General features: G+C 37.2%; 1 protein-coding gene across 1 annotated transcript in view; it reads left to right on the top strand.

The window, feature by feature from the left end:
• Positions 1-27,516, top strand: part of OXSR1 (oxidative stress responsive kinase 1) — a 103,087-nt gene that overhangs the window by 52,425 nt on the left and 23,146 nt on the right. The window contains exons 5-10 of the mRNA XM_059077371.2: positions 5,468-5,523; positions 15,575-15,684; positions 18,172-18,273; positions 21,960-22,093; positions 26,044-26,092; positions 26,709-26,774. Coding sequence (XP_058933354.1) covers positions 5,468-5,523; positions 15,575-15,684; positions 18,172-18,273; positions 21,960-22,093; positions 26,044-26,092; positions 26,709-26,774 — 517 coding nt within the window. The remainder of the gene's footprint in view (positions 1-5,467; positions 5,524-15,574; positions 15,685-18,171; positions 18,274-21,959; positions 22,094-26,043; positions 26,093-26,708; positions 26,775-27,516) is intronic.

The raw sequence follows: 27,516 nt of genomic DNA, 5'->3' as shown, positions 1-27,516 counted from the left end.
TCTTCCCAGGGTCCTAGCTTTATGAAGGGGTCTCAGTTCTCTTTCTCAACCTTAAGCTAGCCCAATGCTATTTTTTCTGTTTATGGGTGGATTTTAAAGCCTGAGCTCCCTAGCTATTTGGCAGAGTATCTCTGTTCTGTCTCCCAAGGCTTACTGCTCTGCTCTTAAGTGTCCTTTTCATTTCTGAAGATTGAAGATTTCCTTTTCTTTATTTCATGTTCATTTATGTGGCAGTTTCCCCCCTAATTAATCCAGCATTTCTTTGTGTTTGGAGAAGGGGAATGGTGGTGTATCTTGGGGCCAAGGCCTGGATAGTAAGTGATGAAAGTCTCTGCCATGTTACTGGAATGGAAATTCTCTTACACATAAAATCAGAGAACCTGGGCTTCCCTGGTGGCACAGTGGTTGAGAGTCCGCCTGCCGATGCAGGGGACACAGGTTCATGCCCCAGTCCAGGAAGATCCCACATGCTGCGGAGCAGCTGGGCCTGTGAGCCATGGCCGCTGAGCCTGCACGTCCGGAGCCTGTGCTCCACAACGGGAGAGGCCACAGCAGTGGGAGGCCCGCATACCGCAAAAGAAAAAAAATCAGAGAACCTCAATGTTGGCTTCATATTGCAATCACCTGGGAAACTTTAATAAGTACCAGTTCCCGGATCCACTGCCAGAAATTCATTTAACTGGTCTATGATGAGGCCTTGGCATTGAGACTTCTGAAAGTTCCCCAAGAGATCCTAATATACAGCCAAGGCTAAGAACCCTACTTATACTTTAGCCGAGATGCACTGAGATTTCAACAGGAGAAAGTTGGGATAAAGTTGTTTTACTGGGAAACAGAGATGGATGTTTTAGTAGGTTTTGTTACTTCTCGTATCTTTAGAGTCCAATTGTTATTTCAGTTAGATTTGTGTCAGTCTGGTGGATTAGGTCAAATAATTTTACTGTTTCTACTGTGTTTTCTCCTTGACTCCCCAGGCTTAAGAGGTTTCGACTAGGGTGAACAGGTCTCTAAATTAGACTTACATTTTTCTGTCTGTATATACGTACCCAAATATTTTTCCCATTTAAAGAGATTAGCTTTAACAGAAATGATAGATATTTAGTCAGTTTAAGATGCCTAAATGTAGCATATTTTCCAGCTTTTGTCTTGATTAATTTCTTCTCTTGGCCTTTTTCATGTTTTCCATAAACTGTGCCTATTGATGAGTCATAAAAATGTAATGGGGGGCTTCCCTGGTGGCGCAGTGGTTAAGAATCTGCCTGCCAATGCAGGGACACGGGTTCGATCCCTGGTGGCACAGTGGTTAAGAATCCGCCTGCCAATGCAGGGACACGGGTTCGATCTGTGCACCACAACTACCGAGCCTGTGCTCTAGAGCCCACGAGCCACAACTACTGAGCCCATGTGCCACAACTACTGAAGCCCGTGTGCCTAGAGCCCATGCTCTGCAACAAGAGAAGCCACCGCAATGAGAAGCCCGCTCGTCGCAACTAGAGAAAGCCCACGCACAGCAATGAAGACCTAATACAGGCAAAAGTAAAATAACTAAAAGTAAATAAATTTTTTATAATGTGATGGGGAGAAACTTGTGTTCTGTACTAATGAGAAAGTCAAGTATGTCTATGATATTCCTTTTAATTTTAAAAGGAATCTGTAACTTTGGTGCAATAGTGACTTGTGAGAAATGGCATCAAGCTGTGAAACACAACACTCACTGTTCTTGCTATTTAAGAGTGGTTGGAGGATTTAACTGTTGGGGCTGTTGGGTTGCTTGATCTCCTTTGAGGCAGGTAACAAAGGTTCTTCAGTTAAGGACTATTATGTTGATTTCCAGAGATTTAGTTACAAATCTTTTCCTTGAAAGGTCATTTGCCCTGTTGTGTGTGAGGACAGACTGGTGTGTTTAATTGTCCAGTGAGCCATTTAGCTTCATGATCTTCCTCTGCTTTTATTCTTGGAAACTGTTCTATATTTTGTACTTTTGGTTTGAAAAGGGAAACATGAATTGATTATCTGGGGAACTGATCAGGAAAAGTAGTCACCCAAAGTGTAGCTTCTACTGAAAATGGATTACTGTTTCTTCACTTAAGACAAAAGCTTAGAAAACATTATTTCAATGGGTAGTGCAAATATAGGCTTAGAAATTCAAATGGTACAAATGGTATATGATAAAATAAGTCTTCAGCATATCAACTGTGCTAAAACATGGTGATAACTATGTACTCTTGATATGATATGATGAAAATGGCACTTGACTTCTGTGGTTTTCCGTCCCCAAACTCATAACAACAGCTTAATCATGAGGAAAATATCATACAAATTCCAATAGAGGGGCATCCTACAAAATACTGGACCATTACTCCTCAAAACTGTCAAGGTCATTAAAAACAAGGAAAATCAAAGATTAACTGTCACAGACAAGAGAAGCCCCTAAGAAGACATGACAACTAAATGGAACATGGTATCCTGGGAAAGAAAAAGGACATTAGGTTAAAGCTAAAATATTTGAATAAATTGTAGACCTTAGTTAATAGTAATGCATCAATACTAGTTCATTACTGTGGCAACAGAACCATTTAATGTGTCATGTTAATAATAGGGGAAACTGAGTGACAGGTGTATGGGAATTCCTCTGCACTATCTTCTCAATTTTTATGTAAATCTAAAACTGTTCTAAAAAAAATAAAGCATTTTAGGGACCTCCCTGGTGGCACAGTGGTTAAGAATCCACCTGCCAAGGCAGGGGACACGGGTTCGAGCCCTGGTCCAGGAGGATTCCACATGTCTTGGAGCAACTAAGCCTGTGCACCACAACTGCTGAGCCTGAGTTCTAGAGCCCGCAAGCCACAGCTACTTAGCCTGCGTGCCACAACTACTGAAGCCTGTGCACCTAGAGCCTGTGCTCTGCAACAAGAGAAGCCACCACAATGAGAAACCCGCACACCACAATGAAGAGTTGCGCCCGCTTGCCGCAACTAGAGAAAGCCCGTGCGCAGCAACAAAGACCCAAGGCAGGCATAAATAAATAAATAAATAAACAAACAGACAATAAATAAATAAATATAATAAAGCATTAAAAAAAAGAAAAAATCTCCTTCCTTCACTGAACCTCTAGTACCCTGGTCTAAAGGGAACCACTTCTTGCCATTTTCTTATGATTCCTTTGAGAGAGATTTTATGGCAATATAAACATACTGTATATATCTCTCTTCCTCCTGCTTAAAAAAAAAAAAGACAAATGGCAACATGATGTATGTAGTATTGTTATTTCACTTAATATATTTGGAGATTGTTCCATATTAACATATATTTGTTAGTATTCGTAGTATTTCATTATATAGATATACCATAGTTTAACTGCTCTCCTATTTAGATGGATAGTTAGTTGTCTATTTGATTACAGCATACTGGTTTATAAGCCTAATATTTGGAACAGAGTTAAGAGGTGGGAGTTGGGAGGTGGGATGGCAGGAGGGAACAATTTTATTTTTGTATTTAGTTGGATTGATTGATTTACTCCACATCTCTTCAGAAACAATCAATTTTTATTTTAGTGTTTAGTTGGGTGGATGGATTGATTTAATGATTCACTTATCTCCATAAGAAGATTTAAGGCAGGTTGTCTTCTGTTTAGTTATTTAAATCTATTTGATGAATATCTGGGAGATGCCCCCTATGCACTAATTATAATACTAAGTAAGTGCAGATGATATAGAAATGTACTAAGATATGACTCATGGTGAAATGAGAAAGATTATATTTTTATGATCTGTACTAACATTACAGCCTGCTGCACAAACACAGAGGAGGAAGTGACTAAACTATACATTGTTTTTTCCATTAAGTTTTAGATATCATTCTAGATGAGCTCAGAAAAAGGAGTTGAAGGTTCATGGTTGCCTTAGTTGAATGGTCTTGTCACCAAGGGAAGGAAATATCCTCAGTTCTCTCCTGTTCATGGTTTAGACTTTAGGTTTGTAGGGCTAAGTGAGCCAACCTCCATTCTAAGTCAGCCTCTGGGAGAGGTCCTATAAATTGCTTGGATTTATAAGCAGAAAAAAATACTCAGTAACATGATTTCCAAATGATTCAGTATATATTCAGGAAAGGTATTGTATACTCTTGGTATGGTGACGTTGCTACACACAGTTGTGAAACTTGTTCATTGTTTACCAAGGAATGGTTATAGCTAAGGATAGGGGAAAGAAGACAGGGACAAGGAAGGGATGAAGTGTCCTTTCACTGGTTCTTTTTCCTGACAAACAGGGTCTTCTTCCATGAGCTAGCCTCGCTTTTCTTTCTTGTCTAGCTTCAAGGCCTGGCTCTCTTTTATTTAATTATATTTATTTTTAATTATGAAACAAATAGGTGAGTCCATTCCCACAAGGCTCTGATCCCACTCCTCTCCACTAAAGGAAATAAATTAATTGTTCTCTGTGTATGGAAAGGGGTTTGTGTGTTTGTAATATTAATGGTGGCATACAAAATGCACTGTCCTATTTGATTTGTTCACTTAGCAGTATGTATTACGTATTAGAGGGCATGACATGTTGATTGACCTTAATCCGTTTCATGGATGTAGCAGAATTAATTTAATCTTTTTGCTGTTGTTGGCTTTCTAGGTTGCTACCGTTTTTAGTTTGTTATTACAAACAATTCTGTAGACAACCCCCTTGTACATTCTGTGAACATTGTGAGAGTTTCTCTAGGTTATCAAAGAAGTGGATTACGCATAGGAATTAGGGATTATAAATTTTGCTAGATATTACTGACACATTATTGCATGAGAAAAACAAGTCGTACATTTGAAGGGATAGCATAGTATCATTTATGTTGGAAGAAAAGCCCAGATATGTCACAGGAACATATTCTGTTAACTAGACTGATAATGGTTGAAAACTTTGGAGAGAATACTAGACTTGAGAACAGTGGTCAAAAGGAACTTTAGCCTTTTCAGTGATGTTTAGGTTTTTAAAGCAGGAATGTGTTCATGTATTACTTGAGTTGTTATATATAGTTACTAATAAGAATATAGAGATGTTTGAGTAATTTACATCATGTATTTATGCTACAGGCATAGGATAGAATAGTCCCTGTTTTCAACTACATACCATTTAAAAATTTTGATCATATATTAGGGTGTAGAAAAAAATCATTGTATTTTAAAAAGTAGATAAGGTGATAGTGAGGGTCACATTCTTTGGCCACTATTATCTCAATTGAGTATTTAATAACCTCAGATTTTCCAAATTTAATAGTCAAATGTTATATGTTATTGTTTACAATGTTTGGATTTTAGTACAAGTGACTACAATTTTTAAAATTCTACTATTGGCCTTAATATCCTTTAATGCAAAATAGAACATTTAAATATTACAGTGTTGTGGTGAATATAGTGAACTGCTTAAATTATGTAACTCCAAAGAATAGGTGTTTATTAATAAGTGATTTTTTTTTTTTCTTAAAGAGATGTGAAAGCTGGCAATATTCTTCTTGGAGAAGATGGCTCAGTACAGATTGCAGGTAATGTTTAGTATTTCTTTATATTTTGGTTTAATGGTTGATAGAACCACATGACTTATCTGTTATGTTTTCTTAGTCAGTTTTCTCTTCTATCTCCTGGACCCTCTCTGGTCAAACATACTGTGTTGACACATCCCTACTGACTCTCAAGATATCTTCCACTACTCATCCTTCATTTTCAGTCTTAGGCATTTTCTGACCATTACCCATTACCTTACAATTATCTATTCCTTATCCCCATTAAAGTCGTCATCTGTGGGTTTTCATAGCATTCTTTACTTTCTTTTAAAGGAAAGGTAGTCAAGAAACCTCATTGCATTTAAGAATAAATATGCTACAGAGAAGTGATACAGAACTGCTTCTGTCCTGGGAGAAATGGGGTATTTGCCAATTAGGAAAAGGCATCTGAGAGGTGGAAGTGTACTTTTGGCAGATTCAGAGCTAAAGAGATAAGAATTGGAGTCCAAGGCCTGCCAGTGTTGCTATCCTGGTGAAATGCCCCCTCCACCAGGGTGAAACTCCAGAATAGCTGAACTGCAGGATTGTAGATCAAGCAGATCATCTGAGGAAAAACCTCAGCTTGGTCCCACACTGCTGGAACAGCCAGGTGTTTGGCAGGAGGAAAATAACCACCCAAACCTTGAATTATTTCTTCAGCTTTAGAAGATAATTTAGGCACACATCTTCATGTCCTCAGGTAAGGGAATATTTTAACCAAGCCACATCATGTTCTAACGTAAAGAAAAAGATTGATGGGCTTCCCTGGTGGCGCAGTGGTTGAGTGTCCACCTGCTGATGCAGGGGACATGGGTTCGTGCCCTGGTCTGGGAAGATCCCACATGCCGCAGAGCGGCTGGGCCCGTGAGCCATGGCTGCTGAGCCTGCGCGTCCGGAGCCTGTGCTCCGCAACGGGAGAGGCCACAACAGAGAGAGGCCTGCGTACCGCCAAAAAAAATAAAAAAGAAAAAGATTGATAAATTTGGCTCCTGTAAAATTAGCAACTACTGTTCATTGAAAGAAGAACAGTTTGTTACCATTAATAAGTAAAAAAGCAAAACCACAGAGAAGATATTTGCAGCATGAATAACTTGACAAGGGGCTCAAATTTAGAACATACAAAGAACTCATTAAGGAAAAATCAGATAATCTCAAATGATATCAAAACACAAATATAATAAAAGGTGGTCAACCTCACTAGTTAGCAGTTAAATGCAAAGTAAAATAACATTGGGATACCACATTATACTGACTGACCTAGCAAACACATCTGACAGTACTAGTTATCAGTGTGGATATAAAGCAAGGGAGAATCTCACCCTCTGATGGTGGGAATGTAAACAGTACCAACACTTTATTAAGTTGAAGATATGCATACCCAGAGACTTTAGCTTCTAGGTGTATGGCATAAAGAAACTCATACTTCAGTGTGCCATAGTGCTCATAAGCATTACAAGTTTGAAACAGTCCCAGGTCTTTTGTTAGTAGAATGGATAAGTAAATTGTAGTTAATTTATACTTTGGAATACTATATAGTGATGAAAATGACTAGAACTACAACTGGATACAAAAGCATTAAATAAATTATAAAAATATAGAGTGAAAGAAGCTAGTCAGAATATATACCTTGTGATTCCATTTATATAAGTTCAAAACCAGGCACAATTATACTGTATTGTTTAGAGAAGCAAAATCAAGTGGTAAGAAACTAAAGAAGAGAGAATTCTGGGAAGATGGCATAGTAGGAAGCACCAAGAATCTTCTCCCCACCTAAACAATTGAATTGGCAGAATTTGTCTAGTGTTGGAATTCTGCATTCCACTGATTGCTTGAAAATTCTAGGGCAAGACTTGGAAGGTAAATTACAGTTAATTTCAGATCTGCTCATTCCTCACCTATCAGCCACCTGGCAGGCAGCTATGCACATGTTTTTGGAGCAGCTTGCAGGAACCATGGTGGCAGAAAAGATCCTGTCCTCCAAATATCCAGCATATGCTCTGATTACTGATTGCTTCTGATCACAGAGCTGCAAAGAGACAGGAAGCCATTGTTGTTGCAGCTTCTCCCTTCCAAGTGATTTCCAAGGGACTTTAACAGGCCATAGCCTTTTTTTCCTTCCCTTCTTTTCTCTTCTTGCCCTTTTTGGAGCCCGACTTTAAAGACTAGGACATCAAAAAACAACCACGGGGGGGCGGGGGGGGGAACTATAGAGACTTTCCTAGCAGTCCAGTGGTTAGGACTCTGTGCTTTCACTGCTGAGGGCCTGGGTTTGATTCCCTGGTTGGAGAAGTAAGATCCCACAAGCCACGTGGCATGTCCAAAAAAAATAAAAACAAAAAAACAAAACTAATTTGCAGGGAAAATTGGAAAGTGAATGTTCATTTCCAGGAAAAGGTGCAGAAAAGATCTGAGAAGATCTTAACTTTACATTTCAGGCTGATGCTTAGCACAGATACAGCCTACTACAACCCCCCAAAAAACAAAAACAATAACAAAAAACAGCAAACCCCAGGAAAGGGGGAGAATCTGATTTCCAGCATTACCATCTTATTAGATTCAAATGTCCAGTCTTCAACAGCAACAAAAAAATCACAAAGCACTCAGTGAAACAGGAAACTATGGCCTATTCAAAGGAAGTAAATAAATGAACAGAAACTATCACTGGAAAAGGACTGATGGCAGATCTACTAGACAAAGACTTTAAAACAACCATCTTAAAATGTTCAGAGAATTAAAGGAAGATATGGAAAAACTCAAAACAACCATGTGTGAATAAAATCTAAATATCAATAAGGAGAGAAAACCTCAAAAGAAACCAAAAAGAAATTCTGGAGCTACAGTAACTTGTATTGTGAAATGGAAAACTCACTAGAAGGATTTAAATGCAGATTTGAGTTGGCAGAAGAAATAATTGGTGAACTTGAAGATAGAAAAATGGAAATTATCAAGTCTGAGGAACAGAAAGGAAAATGATTGAAGAAAAGTGAATAGAGCCTGAGGGACCTGTTTGGATACCATTAAGCAGACCAACATACACACTGTGGGAGGCCTAGAAGGAAAAGAAAGGGGCAGAGAGAATATTTGAAGAAATAATGGCTGGAAACATCTCAAATTTGATGAAAGACACGAATATAAACATCTAAGAAGCTCAGTGATGTCCCACTAAGGTGAACTCTGAGAGACTCACAGACTCACATTATAATCAAACTTATAAAAGGCAAAGACAAAGAATTTTGAAAACAGCAAGTATGAAAACATACAAGCAGTTCTAAATTAGGTTGTCAGCAGATTTCTCATCAGAAACTTTGGAGGCCAGAAGGCAGAGAGACAATATATTCAAAGTGCGAAAGAAAAAAGTGTCAACCAAGAATCATATATCCAGTAAAACTGTTTTTCAAAAATGAGGGAGAAATTAAGACATTTCCAGATAAACAAAAGCTGAGGGAATAGACCGGCCCTGCAAGAAATGCTCAAGTGAGTCTTGCAAGGTAAAATGAGAAGACCCTAGACAGTAACTGCAAGCAGTCTGAAGAAATAAAGATCTCAGTAAAGGTAAATACATGGGGATGTATAAAAGCTAGTATTATTGTAACAATGGTTTGTAACTGCACTTTTTGTTTTCTACATAATTTAAGAGACTGATACATTACTAAAAACAGTTATTGGTGTAAGACTTGGTATTACAGTAACATTGGTTTGTAACTCCAAGTCTTTTCTACGTAATTTAAGAGACTAATGCATTTAAAAGAATTAGTTCATGTTTTTGAGCATACAGTTTATTATGATGTAATTTTGTGATGACAACGACAACCAAAAGAGGTGAAAATAGTGCTGTAAAGAAGAGTTTTTGTATGTTATTGAAGTTAAGCTGATGTAAACTCAAATTAGATTGTTAAAACTTTACCATGGTAAATGTAATCCCTATAGTGACCATAAAGAGAATAGCTATAGAATATAAACAAAAGAAAATAAGAAAAAAAAATTAAGCATTTTATAACAAAAAATTAAGCACAAAATAAGTAATATAGGAAATGAGGGACAAAAAAGCTGTAAGTCATATAAAAAAATAACACAATGACAGAAGTAAGTCCCTCCTTATCAATAATTGCTTTAAATGTAAATGAATTAACTGTCTAATTAAAGACAGAGATTGACAGGATGGATAAAAACATGATCCAATTATACGCTATCTATAAGCAAGTCACTTTAGATCCAAAGACACAAATAGATTGAAAGTGAAAGGATGGAAAAATATATTCTATGCAAATAGTAACTAAATGAAAGAGAGCAGAGGTGGCTACTTTAATAGCAGACAAAATAGACTTTAAACCAAAAAAGGTGACCAGGATGTGGGGGGGGGGGATGAATTGGAAGATTGGGATTGACATATATACACTAGTATGTGTAAAATAGATAACTAATGAGAGCCTACTGTATAGCACAGGGAACTCTACTTGGTGCTCTGTGGTGACCTAAATGGGAAGGAAATCCAAAAAAGAGGGGATATATGTATATGTATGGCTGATTCACTTTGCTGTACAGCAGAAACTGACACAGCAGTGTAAAGCAACTATACTCCAATTTTAAAAAAATAGGTTACAAGAGACAAAGAAGTACATTACATACTTTTTTTTAAACTTTTTATTTTATATTGGAGTATAGCCGGTTAACAATGTTGTGATAGTTTCAGGTACACAGCAAAGTGACTCAGCCATACATATACATGCATCTAGTCTTCCCTAAGTTCCCCTCCCATCCAGGATGCCACATAACATTGAGCAGAGTTCCCTGTGCTATATAGTAGGTCCTTGTTGGTTATCCATTTTAAATATAGCAGTGTGTACATGTTCATCCCCAACTCCCTAACTGTCCCTTTCCCCCCGGTAACCATAATTTCATTCTTTAAGTCTGTGACTCTGTTTCTGTTTTGTAAGTAAGTTCATTTGTATCATTTCTTTTTAGATTCCGCATATAAGGGATATCATACAATATTCTCTTTCTCTGTCTGATTTAAGGAAGTACATTACATATTAATAAAAGGTTAAATACAACAAGTAGATACAACACTTATAAATATCCATGCACCTATTAACATAACAGCAAAATATATGAAGCAAAAAATGACAGAAATGAAGGGTACTGTAGATACCTCTACAATACTGAAGGAAATAGTAGAGAGCTCTATAATAATAGTTGGGGACTTCAGTACTCCACTCTTAATAATGGATAGAACAGACAGAAGATAAGGAAATAGAGGACTTAACACATTGACCATCTAGATCTAACAGACATATATGGAACACTCTACCCAACAGGAACAGCATACACATTCTTCTCAAGTGCCCAAGGGACATTTTCCAGGATAGACCATATGTTAGGCCACAGATTAAGTGATATCATCTGACTACAATGGGGTTAAGCTAGAAACCAACAACAGAGGACAGGAAAATTCACAAATTTATGGAAACTAAACACACATTTTCACAATCAGTGGATGAAGGAAGACATCACAAGGGAAACTAGAAAATACTTAGAGATGAATGAAAACAAAATCAAAACCATACCAGAACTCAGGGGACACAGTGAAAGTATTGCTCAGGGGCAGATTTATAGCCTTAGATGCTTTCTTTAACAAGAAAGATAGCACACCAACAACCTAACTTTACAGCTTAAGGAACTAGAAAAAGAAGAAACTGAACCCAAAGCTAGCAGAAGGAAGGAAATAATAAAATTTAGAGTTGAGAAAAGGAAACAGAATAGAAAAGCAATAGAGGGAATCAGTGAAACCAAAAGATCACCAAAATTGACAAACCTTTAGGTAGACTAAGAAAAAAAGAAAGAAGACTCAAATGACTAAAATCAGAAACAGGGACTTCCCTGGTGGTCCAATGGTTAAGAATTTGCCTTCCAGTGCAGGGGACATGGGTTCAATCCCTGGTCAGGGAACTGGGATCCCACATGCCATGGGGCAACTGGACCCACGTGCTGCAACTACTGAGCATGCGGGCCACAACTAGAGAGGCTGCATGCTACAACTACTGAGCCCTCATGCCACAGTGAGGAGCCCGCGTGCCCTGGCAGAGGATCCCATATGCCGCAACAAAGATTCCAGCGAAGATCCCATGTGCCACAGCTGAAACCCAATGCAGCCAAAAATAAAATAAATAAATAAATAAATATTTTTTTAAAATAAAAAATAAAATCAGAAACAAAAGTGGGGACATAACTACCAATTCCACCCAAATAAAAAGGATTATAAGATGGTATTATGAACAATTGTACTCCAACAAATTGGATAACCTAGATGGACAAATTCCTTGAAACACAAAACCTAACAAGATGAAATCATGAAGAAGTAGAAAATATGAAATGACCTATAACTAGTACAGAGATTGAATCAGTAATCAAAACATTTTCTGACAGAGAAAAGCCCTGGATTCGATGGTTTCACTGTTGAATTCTATCAAACATTTAAAGAAGAACTAGGGACTTCCCTGGTGGTTCAGTGCTAAAGAATCGCCTTACAATGCAGGGAATGCAGGTCCGATCCCTGGTCAGGAGACTAAGATCCCACATGCCACAGGGCAACTGAGCCAGCATGCCACAACTACTGAGCTCACATGCCTCAACAAGACCAAAAGTCAAAGACACTAACAAGAAAAGAATACTACAGACTAGTATCCATTATGAACTTGATGTAGATATTTTCAGCAAAATAACTAGCAAATCAAATTCAGTAGCATATTAAATGGATCATATACCATGGCCAAGTAGGATTTCTTTGGAATGCAAGGATGATTCAACATATGAAAATCATTGTTATACATGATGTTAACAGAAGAAAGAGAAAAAGAAAACCCACCTGATCATCTCAGTGCAGAACAAGCATTTGAGAAAATTTAACACCCTTTCATGATAGAAATATGCAATAAAGTAGGAACAGAAGGAAACTTCCTCAACATACTAAAAGCCATATATGAAAAACCTACAATGAACATCATACTCAGTGATGAAAGGTTTTCCTCTGAGTTCAGGAACACAGGAAGGATGTCTGCTTTTGCCACTTCTATTCAACACTGTACTGGAAGTTCTAGATTGAACAATTAGGCAAGAAAAAAAATAAAAGACATTCAAACTAGAAAGAAAGAAGTAAACTTATGTCTGTTTGCAGATTGTATGATCTTATATGTAAAAAACCCTAAACATTACATAAAAAACTACTTGAGAGACTTCCCTGGTGGTCTAGTGGTTAAGAATCCTCTTTCCAGTGCAGGGGACATGGGTTCGATCCCTAGTTGGGAAACTAAAATCCCACATGCTATGGGGCCACTAAGCCTGCACGCCACAACTACAGAGCCCATGTGCTCTGGAGCCTGCACACCACAACTAGAGAGCCCACGTGCCACAGCTAGAGAGAAGCCCGCGCACCACAACGAAGATCCCACATGCCTCAACAAAAGATCCCACGTGCTGCAACTAAGACCCAACGCAGCCAAAAGATAAATAAATAAATATTTTTAAAAAGACTATTTGAATTAATAAATGAATTTTGTAAAGTAGGATGCAAAGTCAACAGACATAAATCAGTCACGGACTTCCCTGGTGGTCCAGTGGGTGAGACTGCACGTCCTAATGCCGGGGGCCTGGGTTCAATCCCTGGTCATGGAACTGGATCCCACACGCATGCTGCAACTAAGAGTTCTCATGCTGCAACTAAGAATCCACATGCCACAACTAAGAAGTCCACATGCCACAGCTGAGTCTGCATACTGCAACTTAGAAGCCGTCATGCCACAATTAAAGATCCTACATGCTGCAATGAAGATCCCACATGCTGCAACTAAGACCTGGCGCAGCCAAAATAAATAAATACATATTTTAAAAATAAATAAAAATAAAATGGTAATCTTTAAAAAAAATCAGTTGCATTTTCTACACTAACAATGAACAATTTGAAAAAGAAATTACAAAACAATTCCATTTACAAGTAGCATCAAAAAGAATAAAATAGGGCATCCCTGGTGGCGCAGTGGTTGAGGATCCACCTGCCGATGCAGGGGACGCAGGTTCGTGCCCGGGTCCGGGAAGATCCCACATGCCGTGGAGCGGCTAGGCCTGTGAGCCATGGCCGCTGGGCCTGCGTGTCCGGAGTCTGTGCTCTGCAGCGGGAGAGGCCACAGCAGTGAGGGGCACACGTACCGCAAAAAAAAAAGAAAATACTTAGCAGTTAACTTAATCAAGGAGGTAGAATACTTGTACAATGAAAACTATAAAACATTACTGAAAGAAATTAAAGAGGATATAAATAAATGGAACCACATCCCCCCGTTCGTGGATTGGAAGACTTACTATTGTTAAAAAGTCAGTACTCCCCAAAGTAATTTATAGATTCAGTGCAATCCCTATCAAAACCCCAATGACATTTTTCTTTTGCAGCAATAGAAAAAAAAATCCTAAAATTCATATGGAATCTCAAGGAAACTCAAATAGCCAAAACAGTCTTGAAAAAAAATGAACAAAGCAGGAGGACTCACACTTCCTGTTTTCAAAGCTTACTATGAAACAACAGTAATATAAACAGTATGTTATTGGCATAAAGATAGGTATAGAGACCAGTGGAATAGAATAGAAAGCTCAGAAATAAACCCTCATACATATGGCCAAATGATTTTTGACATGGGTGTCAAGGCTATTCAGTGGAGAAAGGACAGTCTTTTCAACAAATGGTGCTGGGAAAACTGAATATCCCCATGCAAAAGAATGAAATTGGACCCTTAGCTAACACCATATTCAAAAATTAACTCATAATGGATCAAAATGGACCTAAGTATAAGACCTAAAACAATAAAACTCTTAGAAGGGCAAAGTTTCATGACGCTGAATTTAGCAGTGATTTTTTAGATATGACACCAAAGGCACAGGCAACAAAAGAATAAAAATAGACAAGTTGGATTTCATGAAAATTAAAAAATTTTGTGCATTAAAAGACACTATCCACAGAGTAAGAAGGCAACTCACATAATGGGAGAAAAGATTTGTAAGTCATGTATCTGGTAAGAGATTTATAATATCCAGAATATATAGAGAACCCCTAAAACTTAACAGCAACAAAAAATCAATTTTAAAATTTAATAGACATTTCTCCAAAGAAGATATTCCAGTGTCCAGAAAGCACATGAAAAGATGCTCATTATCACTAATCATCAGGGAAGAATGCAAGTCAAAACTAAAAGGAGATACTAATCCATTAGAATGGCTGTTACCAAAAAATAGAAAATAACAAGGATGTGGAGAAATCTGAATCCTTGTTCACTATTGGTAGGAACGTAAAATGGTACAGCTGTTGTGGGAAAGAGTGTGGCAATTCCTTAAGTCAATTAAAAATAAAAATACTGTATGATCCAGCAGTTCCACTTCTGAATGGAATTATACGCCAAAGAACTGAAAGCAGGGACTGAAACAGGTATTTGTATACCTATTTTCATAGCAGTGTTATTTACAATGGCTAAAACTTGGAAGCAACTTAAGTGTCCATCAGTGGATGAATGAATACACAAAATGTAGTATATACATACAATGAAATATTATTCCACCTCTAAAGGAAGGAAATTCTGACATATGCTACAACATGGATGAACCTTGAAGATCTTACACTAAGTGAAATAGTCAGTTATAAAAAGGTATACTGTATGATTCCACTTACATGAAATACTTACGAGCAGTCAAAATCATAGAGACAGAACGTAGAATGGTGGTTGCCAGGGGCTGGGGAGAAGAGGCAACTGGAGTTAGTGTTTAATGGGTATAGTATTTCAGTTTGGGAAGATGAAAAGAATGGATCGGAGCAAGGAGGAAAATCTGAGGAGATGATGATTGTGGAGGTGGAGAGGAATGGAATGAGGAATCTGTTAAGCTATGTCTTAATTTAGTCAAGAAGTTTAGCAGAAAGAAGAGAAAAGGTCATGCTGCGTATATAGGATCATAACTATTTCACTTTCCTATCTATTTGTTAGTTACTGTACTTTTAATGCCTTGCTGTTGTATTCTATTTTAGACTTTGGAGTTAGTGCTTTTTTAGCAACTGGTGGTGACATTACCCGAAATAAAGTTAGAAAAACCTTTGTTGGAACCCCTTGCTGGATGGCGCCTGAAGTTATGGAACAGGTACTGTGTCTTTTGTCTCTTTAAAACGATTTGGGGTTTTGTTACAAAATTGAAAAAATTGAGTAGTGTTTGCTTTTGTTTGTTCTACTAGGTTAGCTTTGGGAAATATGTCTCTCTTCCTTGTTTAAGACTTGTCCGTGCTTAAAAAAAAAAAAACCAAAACTCTAGAACCTTAACAAAGGACATATGAATCTCAAGATTTATACAAAAGGCAACCTAAGGAATAATATAATCAAGATTGATTTAATGCTAATATCCTTAGTACAAATTAAATGACCTGACTTTTTTTACATGTAGTTTCATTGCTATGGCTCTTGAAGGACTAGTTTTCTCCAAGTCCCTCTTTCCCAGTTGTTTCAAACAAACTGCAGTCTCATGTCGCTCATCCCATCACCTAATGGAAACTGCTAATTCTCCAATCCAGTGCTCATTTTTTGCTCCTTGTTTTGCTTTCTTTGTGGCATTTGAAACTGTTGACCTTTTCCCCCTTTACTTACATCCTTAGCTTCCTCATTCTTCACCTACTTGTCGGGCCATTTCTCTGGCTTCTCTTCTGGCTTTTCTTCTACTGCTAAATGACACTGCTTCCCAGCACCTTGTTTTTGACTCTCTCTGAAGACACATACTATTTTCATCTCCACTTCCCACCTGTTAATTATTTCTAAATTATATCCAGTCGAGTCTTGTTTTTTAAGCCTCTGGATAGATATTTCCAATTCCCTATAGATGTTTTACATAAATGTCTTATGTCAAACTCAGTATGTAGAACTGAATCTACTTTTTATTCTGTTACAGTAAAATACAATACAGTACAGGCCTATATTGACCCTGTTGGTGAGGGAAAGCTTCCCATGCTAGGGTTATGGGGATGGCTGAACGCACAGCACCTGACACTGGACCTAATGAGATTGACAGCAGTTTATTATTTGTATGTACATGTATCTGGAGGCAGAGGTCACTGCATGCCCCATGGGGTTGCACTTAGGAAGGGAGTGAACAAACAGTTGCTGTAGGAGACAGGCTTTGTAATATCAAGAGAGTGATATGCCCTTTGGTTTCCCTGTGAAGGTGTGATTGGCTTGTTTGAATAATTCTGAGGGCTGGCAGGGAAACCTGCTACTCAGGAATAAACAGGAACTGCACCTGATCCATTTGATACGCAGGGTTGTTGGACCTAGGGGACCTTCTCCTTGGGAGGAGACTGGGGAAGGGAACTTTCGCTTAGGTCAGTAGAGGTGCTCCTGTTTACCCAATGTTGAAGCAGCACATAATATGGAGCTTTAATTTTAGGTCTCAAACCACACACTCCCCAAACCTGTTTCTCCTCCTATATTGCTTAGGATAGAAAATTAAAATATTTAATTATATAATATGGTGACAGTATAAAGGAGAGAAATTTGGCAACATATTCACACCAATAACTTTAAAAATATTCTCACCCTTGGTAACTTTTTTCATTCTAAAAATTAAGGTGATAAAACAATACCATAACACAGAGGAATTAATGGGGAGGGTGTGGGACATATATGTAATGGAGCGTTACGCAGCCATAAAAGGAACAAAATTGGGTCATTTGTAGAGATGTGGATGGACCTGGAGACTGTCATACAGAGTGGGGTGAGTCAGAAAAAGAAAAACATTAATGCATATATGTGGAATCTAGAAAAATAGTGTAGATGATCTTATGTGCAAAGCAGAGATAGAGACACAGATGTGGAGAACAGGGATATGGACACCAAGGGGGAAGGGGGGGTGGGATGAACTGGAAGATTGTGATTGACATATATACACTATTGATACTATGTATAAAATAGATAACAAATGAGAACCTACTGTGTAGCACAAGGAACTCTACTCAGTGCTCTCTGGTGACCTAAGTGGGAAGGAAATCCAAAAAAGAGGGGATATATGTATACATGTGGCTGATTCACTTTGCTGTACAGTAGAAACTAGCACAGCATTGTGAAGCAACTATACGCCAATAAAAATTAATTTAAAAAAAGAAAAAAAGAAAAAAACAATACATAACATAGGAAATTTGGAAAACTATGCCTAAGACTGCCTAACAGTTTTTTTTTGTTCTAGTTCTTTATAGTTTTTTTCTTTAATAGGCTATATATCTGTTTGTAATAGTATCAAAACTTAGGAAAAATTTTGTAATCGTTTTTCTTCATAAGTGCTTTATCATATCACATAAATTGGTTTTCCATATTTTCATATAGAATTCATTAATATTGCTTTTAGTTGAGTGTATAATATTTCTTTAAGTGAATATACCATACTTAACTATTTCCCCATTGTTGGTGAACATTCATTCAGTTTTCTTTCTTTCTTTTTCTTTTTTCCTCTTACCAAGTATATTTGGCTTTTGCCAATTATATTTTATTGGTTTAAAGTTTATGGTTCTTGATACATATTAGAAGTTATCTTTTAAAGGTGCTTTTAGGGAGGTAAAAATAATCTTGTATACCTTTCTGTTCTGTACAGGTCCGGGGTTATGATTTCAAAGCTGACATCTGGAGTTTTGGGATCACAGCAATTGAACTGGCTACAGGGGCAGCTCCTTATCATAAGTATCCACCAATGAAGGTGAAGCTTATATTCAAAATACTACCCCAGCTCATGCCTCAATTCTCTTTCAGAGCCTTACTTCATTTGACATTCTTTTTGTTGTTGTTGTTGTTGTTCTCCTTCACTTTATTTATTTATTTATTTAACATCTTTATTGGAGTATAATTGCTTTACAATGGTGTGTTAGTTTCTGTTGTACAACAAAGTGAATCAGCTATATGCGTACATATATCCCCATATCTCCTCCCTCTTGCATCTCCCTCCCACCCTCCCTATACCACCCCTCTAGGTGGTCACAAAGCACCGAACTGATCTCCCTGTGCTATGTGGCTTCTTCCCACTAGCTAGCTATTTTACATTTGGTAATGTATTTATGTCCATGCCACTCTCTCACTTCATCCCAGCTTACCCTCCCCCCGCCCCATGTCCTCAAGTCCATCCTCTACGTGTATATCTTAATTCCTGTCCTGCCCTTGGGTTCTTCAGAACCTTTTTTTTTTTTTTTTTTTTTAAGATTCCATATATATGTGTTAGCATACGGTATTTGTTTTTCTCTTTCTTACTTCACTCCATGTGACAGACTCTGGGTCCATCCACCTCACTACAAATAACTCAGTTTCGTTTCTTTTTATGACTGAGGAATATTCCATTGTATATATGTGCCACATCTTCTTTATCCATTCATCTGTCGATGGACTCTTAGGTTGCTTCCATGTCCTGGCTAGTGTAAATAGAGCTGCAATGAACATTGTGGTTCATGACTCTTTTTGAATTATGTTTTGCTCAGGGTATATGCCCAGTAGTGGGATTGCTGGGTCATATGGTAGTTCTATTTGTAGTTTTTTAATGAACCTCCATACTGTTCTCCATAGTGGCTGTATCAATTTACATTCCCACCAGCAGTACAAGAGGGTTCCCTTTTCTCCACACTGTCACCAGCATTTATTGTTTGTAGATTTTTTGATGATGGCCATTCTGACCGGTGTGAGGTGATACCTCATTGTAGTTTTGATTTGCTTTTCTCTAATGATTAGTGATGTTGAGCATCCTTTCATGTGTTTGTTGGCAATCTGTATATCTTCTTTGGAGAAAAGTTTGTTTAGGTCTTTTGCCCATTTTTGGATTGGATTGTTTGTTTTTTTGATATTGAGCTGCATGAGCTGCTTGTATATTTTGGAGATTAATCCTTTGTCAGTTGCTTCATTTGCAAATATCTTGTCCCATTCTGAGGGTTGTCTTTTCGTCTTGTTTATGGTTTCCTTTGCTGTGCAAAAGCTTTTAAGTTTCATTGGGTCCCATTTGTTTATTTTTGTCTTTATTTCCATTTCTCTAGGAGGTGGGTCAAAAAGGATCTTGCTGTGATTTATGTCATAGAGTGTTCTGCCTTTGTTTTCCTCTAAGAGTTTTATAGTGTCTGGCCTTATATTTAAGTCTTTAATCCATTTTGAGTTTATTTTTGTGTATAGTGTTAGGGAGTGTTCTAATTTCATTCTTTTACATGTAGCTGTCCAGTTTTCCCAGCACCACTTATTGAAGAAGCTGTCTTTTCTCCATTGTATATTCTTGCCTCCTTTGTCAAAAATAAGGTGACCACATGTGTGTGGGTTTATCTCTGGGCTTTCTATCCGATTCCATTGATCTATATTTCTGGTTTTGTGCCATTACCATACTGTCTTGATTACCGTAGCTTTGTAGTATAGTCTGAAGTCTGGGAACCTGGTTCATTTGACATTCTTATCCATAGAATCCTGCCCTGCATTCCTTCTAACTCCTGTAGCAGTTAAAATCTCTATTAGATATTTGGTATTTAGCATTGAGTGACTTCACATTGTAGTTTAGCTTTTTATATGATGACTCACCATCTCCTGACTGTGTAACTAGTTTGATATTAGGATCTGTTGTGTCTTATTTTAGGGTGTGTTCTCCACAGTCACTTGTGTAGAACAGCCTCAGTGGGGATGATGATCATTTCTACTTTATAAGGTTGTTGGAAGGGTTACATGTTAATAGTAATTATCGCTAACATTGATTGAGCACTTACCTGTTCCAGGCACTGTTTTTAATTGCTTTTAAGTGTTTTAAGTGCTTTTTATATGTTAAATAATATCCATGCAAAGTGTTCATGTGCCATACATATATACTATTCTCACTGTTATTGAATAAAAGTTTGCTTTGTAGTAGGCCATTAAGCAGCTTTTATTAAAAGGCCTCTTATATCCTGAAGGAGTAATTACCTGAAACGTAGTTGTTAATCCTAATGCCCCAACATTAGTAAAAATGAGTTTTTTGTATTTCAAGATGGTCCTGCCAGTACCGTTGGCAGCCATTTTTATCTGTGTGACCCCTTAGTTATAATATGCACATGAATTCTATTAGTTTGTAACTATAGCTGTTGTTTATAGTTCTGCTTGACCACTTTACAAAATGCCCTATGACTGTTTAAAATGGTGACCACCGTTGTGAATTTTTGTCATAGTGATATTATTCATATATCTATGTTCTTGGTGCATTTTAGAACCTTTAAAATGTTATTTTGTCCCCTTTAAGGCTCTAACAATGTAGAGGGGGACAAAACCAGTAAGCGGATAGTATGAAAACCCTCTCTATATCTGCATATTGAGAACATATGTATATTGACCTATATATTTGATGTGTGAAAGGTTAGTGATATTTTAAGGCCATGTTTTTTTCTTAAAGGTCAAGATGCCTAGGTGTAAGTGAATATTCACAAGGTTTTGAAAAGGATGGTTTTTTAATAACTGTAAGGTGGGAGGCTATTTTTAGGCCCAAGAAATGGCTTATTTTTAAAAAGAGCTGGGGGAGGAAGATGAGGTTTACTTTATATCATTGTAGGCAGTGGCTCCTGCAGTTGTAGCAAGACATACACATGTTAACCTATTTGCTCAAAATGAGAAATACTGCCAATCTTAAGTAGTTCCCTTTCAGTAAATATAAATTGAATCTGAATAGCAAGTAATAATTCTGATTATAGCCTTTTAATTTTGGTGTTGACTTTGTTCTTAGGAAAATGGCTTATACTTTTATTAAAAATTCAAACAGTATAGAAAAACACAAATCATCCCAAATTCCACAATATAAATGTGACCTTTATTATTTACATCTCTGCATCAAGATAGTATGTTGCCATGTCAGTCAAAGAAGGAAGAGATTTCAGATGGACAGTTGCTGCAGGGAAGGTAGAAAGAATGCAAACTAAAAGAGGCTGTAGCTTTGTTAACTGGGACATGATCAGTGATTTCTATGATTGGAGTTTCTGAGGAGTTCTGGGAAGAGAAGGTCAGGTTACAAGGGGTCAGGTTGAAACAGAGCCATGAATAGGTAAAGTCAACAAGGTCACACTCTTAATTTTGCTATGGTTTTAATTTTTTTAAAGATAGTTTGCTGGTATAAGAATGGGGACAGAGGACATGAAGCAAGGATTCCAACTAAAGGACATACAGTACAATGTTGGTACAGTTGAGCCCTTTTAGGCACATTGCCTGGGAAGCCAACTATTTATAAGATACTGTTTATGTGGAAAACACATAAATAACTCTAGTTTCCAAACAACTGGTCTAGATGTGAACTTTCAGAAAATGAAATCTGCTCATACATTTGGAGGTTGTCTATATTGAAAATACTTGGCCGCAATATTTAATTTACTGAGTCTTCAGAAGTTTATATTGTATTAAAAATTCTTACAGGTTTTAATGCTGACACTGCAGAATGATCCTCCTTCTTTGGAAACTGGTGTTCAAGATAAAGAAATGCTGAAAAAGTATGGAAAATCATTTAGAAAAATGATTTCATTGTGCCTTCAAAAGGATCCAGAAAAAAGGTAAAATATGAGATAAAGCTTACTTTTCTGTTCATCTAATATATAAACCATTGGGGAAGGCTAAGAATCACATACATACATGCCATATATACATACATGCATAGGGAATTCAAAGGAACTAAATACAGACATTAGGGAAAAAATGCACAGACCATTATACTAGATTAGAAATGAGTGAATTACTTTCTCCCTTTTTTTTAGTATATAGTATACCCTAAATAGTTAAGCTATTTCCTGGTTAATTTCTTACAATTATAAATTTCTATGTTACTAAAATGCCAGGTTAGTGGGAGGGCTTATTTTCAATTTGCATTTAAGAGTTGTAAGTAAAGCAGTATCTTAATGCTCTTTACAATTTTAATAACAAGAGAAATATACATAGCAAATATTATATTTAATGTCGAATAGTCATACTTATATCCTTACTGGAAAGATATTTTAGTTAAGTGGATCAAAAAGTCAAAGAGCTTATTGTTAACATTAGAAAGATTGCGTGGCATGTAAGTAAAGAAACATGATCATCTAATGTGTGTATCTTTATGAATTAAACAGAAGCATAGAATGTTGAAGATCATTGAATACAATCTTTTATCTTTGAGGTCAACCAAAACTCCTGATTTCTAACCTTGGGCCCTGTTCCCACTCTATCTTATTTTTCTGTTTCACATAGTATATACATAGTCCACTCAGTTTCTTAGCACTAAGAGGTCTTTCATTTTGATTTTTCTAAAGCTCAACAAAAGTAAAAGATTTGAACTGACATCCTTGATCATGTCTTTAGTATATTTAATGGGCTTCAAATTTTACTGTTGGAAATATTGGAAAGGGTAAAAAAAAACAGGCAGGAAATGTGAAACCTTTGTTTTTAGAACTTTTTTTCTCTCTCTGAATAAATTGGTATAAAACATAGGTAACGCTTTTGCTTCTGCCAAGTTAGTTGACTAAAATAACAGAATTCTCTTGTTACAAACACCCAGAAATGCTGGTTAAATCTATCAAACTTAAAAAACCAAATACAGAGATGAACTTGCAATAAAGGGATGTCTTCAGATGCCAGAATTAATAAGGAAGCCATAAATCCGAGAACTCTCATAAACTAATTCTGTGGCTCCCCTCAGTAGGACACTATTCATTCCAATAACCTACTGGTTTGGGTTTTTAACTTCCAAGTGGGGACTGGAAATGAGACATCGGGCCTACCCAATGGGGATTTTGAACTGAGATCTCTGCTTAAAGCTAGGACATTCAGAAGTCTGCATCCTGAGTAAAAGGAGAGACCAAAAAACAACAACAAAAAAATCTGTCCGTCATCACAGAGACACAACAGAAATCTTTCCTGAATAATCCAGCCCTCTGACCTGGTCATTCTGCAGGTTTACAGTCTGAATTTATACCCATATTATCCAGGAATCCACAGGATTAGAAAGTAAAACAGTTATTACTAAGCCAGTTATATTTCTGGCAGAAGCAATTGGAAACTGCACTGTTAGAATTCTTCGAAAACCCAGGTCCATGAGATTCTTTTTTTTTTTTTTTTTTTTTTTTTTTGAATTTTATTTATTTTTGTCTGTGTTGGGTCTTTGTTGCTGCGTGCAGGCTTTCTCTAGTTGCGGCGAGCGGGGGTTACGCTTTGTTGCGATACATGGGCTTCTCATTGTGGTGGCTTCTCTTGTTGCGGAGCACAGGCTCTAGACGCACGGGCTTCAGTAGTTGCAGCACGCGGGCTTTGTAGTTGTGGCACGCAGGCTCGGTAGTTTTGTCACATGAGCTTAGTTGCTGCGTGGCATGTGGGATCTTCCCATACCAGGGATTGAACCTGTGTCCCCTGCACTGGCAGGCAGATTCTGAACCACTGCACTGCCAGGGAAATACCCCATGAAATTCTTGTACTGAAGAGATCACGATCCAAAATTACAAAACGCACAGTGTAACACTTCGCTGTGAACGAGAAGCAACATTCAAAGAAATAACAGCTGAGAATTTTCTGAATTGATGAAATACCTTTATTTTCAGGCTAAGGAAATATCACCCCAGATTCCAAGCGGTATCCCTCTTTTCCCGCTTGTACACATTGTCGTGAAACTACTGGACACAAAGGCAAAGAGAAGCTCTTAAATGCGACCTGAGAGAACAGATTACCTACTGAGGAATAGCAGGCAGATTGACAGCCACTTCCCCAAAAACAACAGTCAAGGCCAGAATATACTGGAACAGTGTTGAGAAAAAATAACTTAACCCAGAATTCTCCATCTAGTCAAACTATCATTCAACAGTAAGCATGAAATTAAGTTATTTTTCAGAAAAAAATTGAGTTTTCCAGTCATGTTTTAATCACTTAAAGAACTCCTCTAAAGTGTACTTTAGGAAGAAGGAAGTGAACCCAGAAGAAAGGAACGAATCATAAAAAACTGTTGTGCAAACTGTTGAACGTATTGAAATTGTGACTGAATGAAAAAATAAGAATGGTAATGTCTACTTTCAGTTTGCATAGCACTTCCACACTGACTCTCTCTTTTAATCATTATAAGAATCCTTTGAGGCCCTGGTTCTCAAGCTTGAGTGCATATTGGTATCACCTGGGGAGTTCTAAAAACTGCTGATACCCAGGTTTGCCCCCCCAGATTCTGCTTTAAGTGTTAAGGGGAAAAGCCTCGGCATCAGGATTTTTTTTTTTTTAATAAAATAAGAGTTTATTTCTCTCCTGTGTAACAATTCACATGTGGTATGACAACTCTGTTTCAGGAGGGCAATACAAAACCTAGGCTGCTTCTACCTTGTTGCTCTGACATAGCTAGACTATGACCCTCATGTCTTTCATCGCAAGGATTTTTTTTTAAACTCCCAGATATTGTAATGCACAGCAGTGTTTAAGAACCACTGCTTTTAGGGACTTGGCCAGGTAATACTGAACCTTAGAGAAGTGATGTGCTCAGGATTACATGGTAGGTATGTGGCATTAATCACGTCCAGTTTCTTAAGTGTAGTATTTATTATTTATTCTCAGTCGTACTAGTTTGTGAAATGGACAACAATGCCTTTATGCCAATAAAGTAAGACTGTGCACAGTTGAGTTAAAAACTGAGTTTAGGGCTTCCCTGGTGGCTCAGGGGTTAAGAATCCGCCTGCCAATGCAGGGGACATGGATTCGAGTCCTGGTCCAGGAAGATCCCACATGCTGCAGAGCAACTGAGCCCGTGCGCTACAACTACTGAGCCTGAGCTCTAGAACCCACGAGCCACAACTACTGAGCCCATGTGCCGCATTTACTGAAGCCCACGCACTCTAGAGCCCATGCTCCACAACAAGAGAAGCCACCACAGTGAAAAGCCCACTCACAGCAACGAAGAGTAGCCCCTGCTTGCCACAGCTAGAGATAGCCTGCACGTAGCAACGAAGACCCAACACAGCCAAAAATAATAAATAAATAAAAATAAATAAATTTTTTTAAAAACTGAGTTTAGATTAAATTGGGGGACTATACGTTACTCTTAGAATCTTCAGTTTTTTAAAAGGAAATTGTGAAATTATTTTTTAAAAATATGTAGTTACCTAAGTTGAAGGCCTGCAGGCAACCATGTGGCAAGAAGCATAGGGCTTGATCTGTGAGTTTAAATATATTTTTTTGCCTCGTTAAAGTAGATAAAGCCAACTTCTTGGGAAATAATATTATATAGCAAATATATTGAAAGCCATTAGGAAATCATGCTTTTAAAAGAAACATTTCACTAATGAATTTTTGAAAGAGCCTACATTAATTATTATCAGAACATTTCTATTTGAGTTTTTTAATTCTGTTCAATGTCTTGTACTGAGTTTATCCTTTTTGGTTTTTAGTAGGTTAAGGACAGTGGAGTACACTGAGTTTTTATCTTGATGCTCAAGAAATCATATTTGAAAATGAAAACCCACATTCCACTTGAATTTATAAAAACTTTCTTTTCTGGTTTTAGACCAACAGCAGCAGAACTGTTAAGGCACAAATTTTTCCAAAAAGCAAAGGTAGGACATTCTAACTTGATTTCATGTGTTCATATGATCCTCCTCAATTACCTAAATTAGGTTCACTGTTCAGATGTTGCATTAAGATGATTATTTTTGGAAGAATGATGTTAGATCAAATAATTGCTGAGGGCACTATTTATACAATCTTTGGTATATAAGATAAATGTATTTTTCATATAAATTAGATGTTAGGTAAAACTTACAAGAGGAAAAATGAATATTAAACTTTACCATTATAAATAAAATCTGTGGAAAATTCTGTGAAATATACTGAACTCTCATTTCAGGGTTTACTACTGAATTAGTAAACATCTTATTTCCCAAAGATGTGGGTTAAGTAGGATGTTACTGTAGTTGGGAAATGTGGGACCATGATCCCAAAGGACATATGTTAAAGCAAACTTTTCATAGATACTGGTTCTTACAGTACACTAAAGTTTTTTCTCAATTTATAAAGTCGTGGTAGTAATATACTAAGGAGCTTCAGAAGCTTTTTTCAAACTTCTTTATAAAACAGTTACTATATCACATTTTAATTGTGGTAAATATGTGTCAGTTATTTTGTTCAATAAAAACTTCTTGTGAGAAGAAAATACTTATTTTTCCTCTCCAGAATAAAGAATTTCTTCAAGAAAAAATATTGCAGAGAGCACCAACCATTTCTGAAAGAGCTAGAAAGGTAAATGGGGATTTAATTCAGTTTTTCTGGGAAATTACTTAGAATAGATTTACTTTTGCATTTTGAAAGTATATTTAACTAATACTGTGTTAACAGTGTGAGTATTACTCATTTTCTTTCAGTCTTTTCTTTAGCACTCTTTGATATATTCTTTTAGCAATAGTCTACTGTATGCCTTGGTATTACTCCACTGTCAACTAGAATGAAAAGGTATGTTATATAATTAATGAATTAATTCTAAATTCTGTTAAATCACTGTTTGCACCTACCAGAGTAAGTTGTAAAGTTGTGAAGTTTCTTCACACCATACAAAAACAGTGAAGACACCACTTCACACCCACTAGGATAACTATATCAAAAAAGACAAACAATAACAAGTGTTGCTAAAGATGTAGAGAAATTGGAGCCCTTACATATTACTGATGGGAATGGAAAATGATGTGGCCACTTTTAAAAAGCAGTCCGGCAGTTTAACAAAAGGCTAAACAAATTTGCCATATGACCCAGCAATTCCACTCCTAGTCATACCCAAGAGCATTGAAAACATGTACACATAAAAATATGTACATGGGTCCAGTCGCCGGCAGCCGAGGGCTGGCGGAGAGACACGCCCACGGCTGGGAAGTTGGCAGAGAAGAAAAATCCACCATGGGTACTTCTGGGGATTCTCCATATTGATGGAAGAAAATGTTCAGAGTACCAAGTGAATCCCATTGAAGCCATGTGAGGGAGATAGGAGAGG

Source organism: Kogia breviceps, chromosome 10, assembly GCF_026419965.1.
Source record: "Kogia breviceps isolate mKogBre1 chromosome 10, mKogBre1 haplotype 1, whole genome shotgun sequence".
NCBI lineage: Eukaryota > Metazoa > Chordata > Mammalia > Artiodactyla > Physeteridae > Kogia > Kogia breviceps.
Note: the sequence above shows the minus strand (reverse complement) of the source record. Positions and strands in the feature narration are given on the sequence as shown.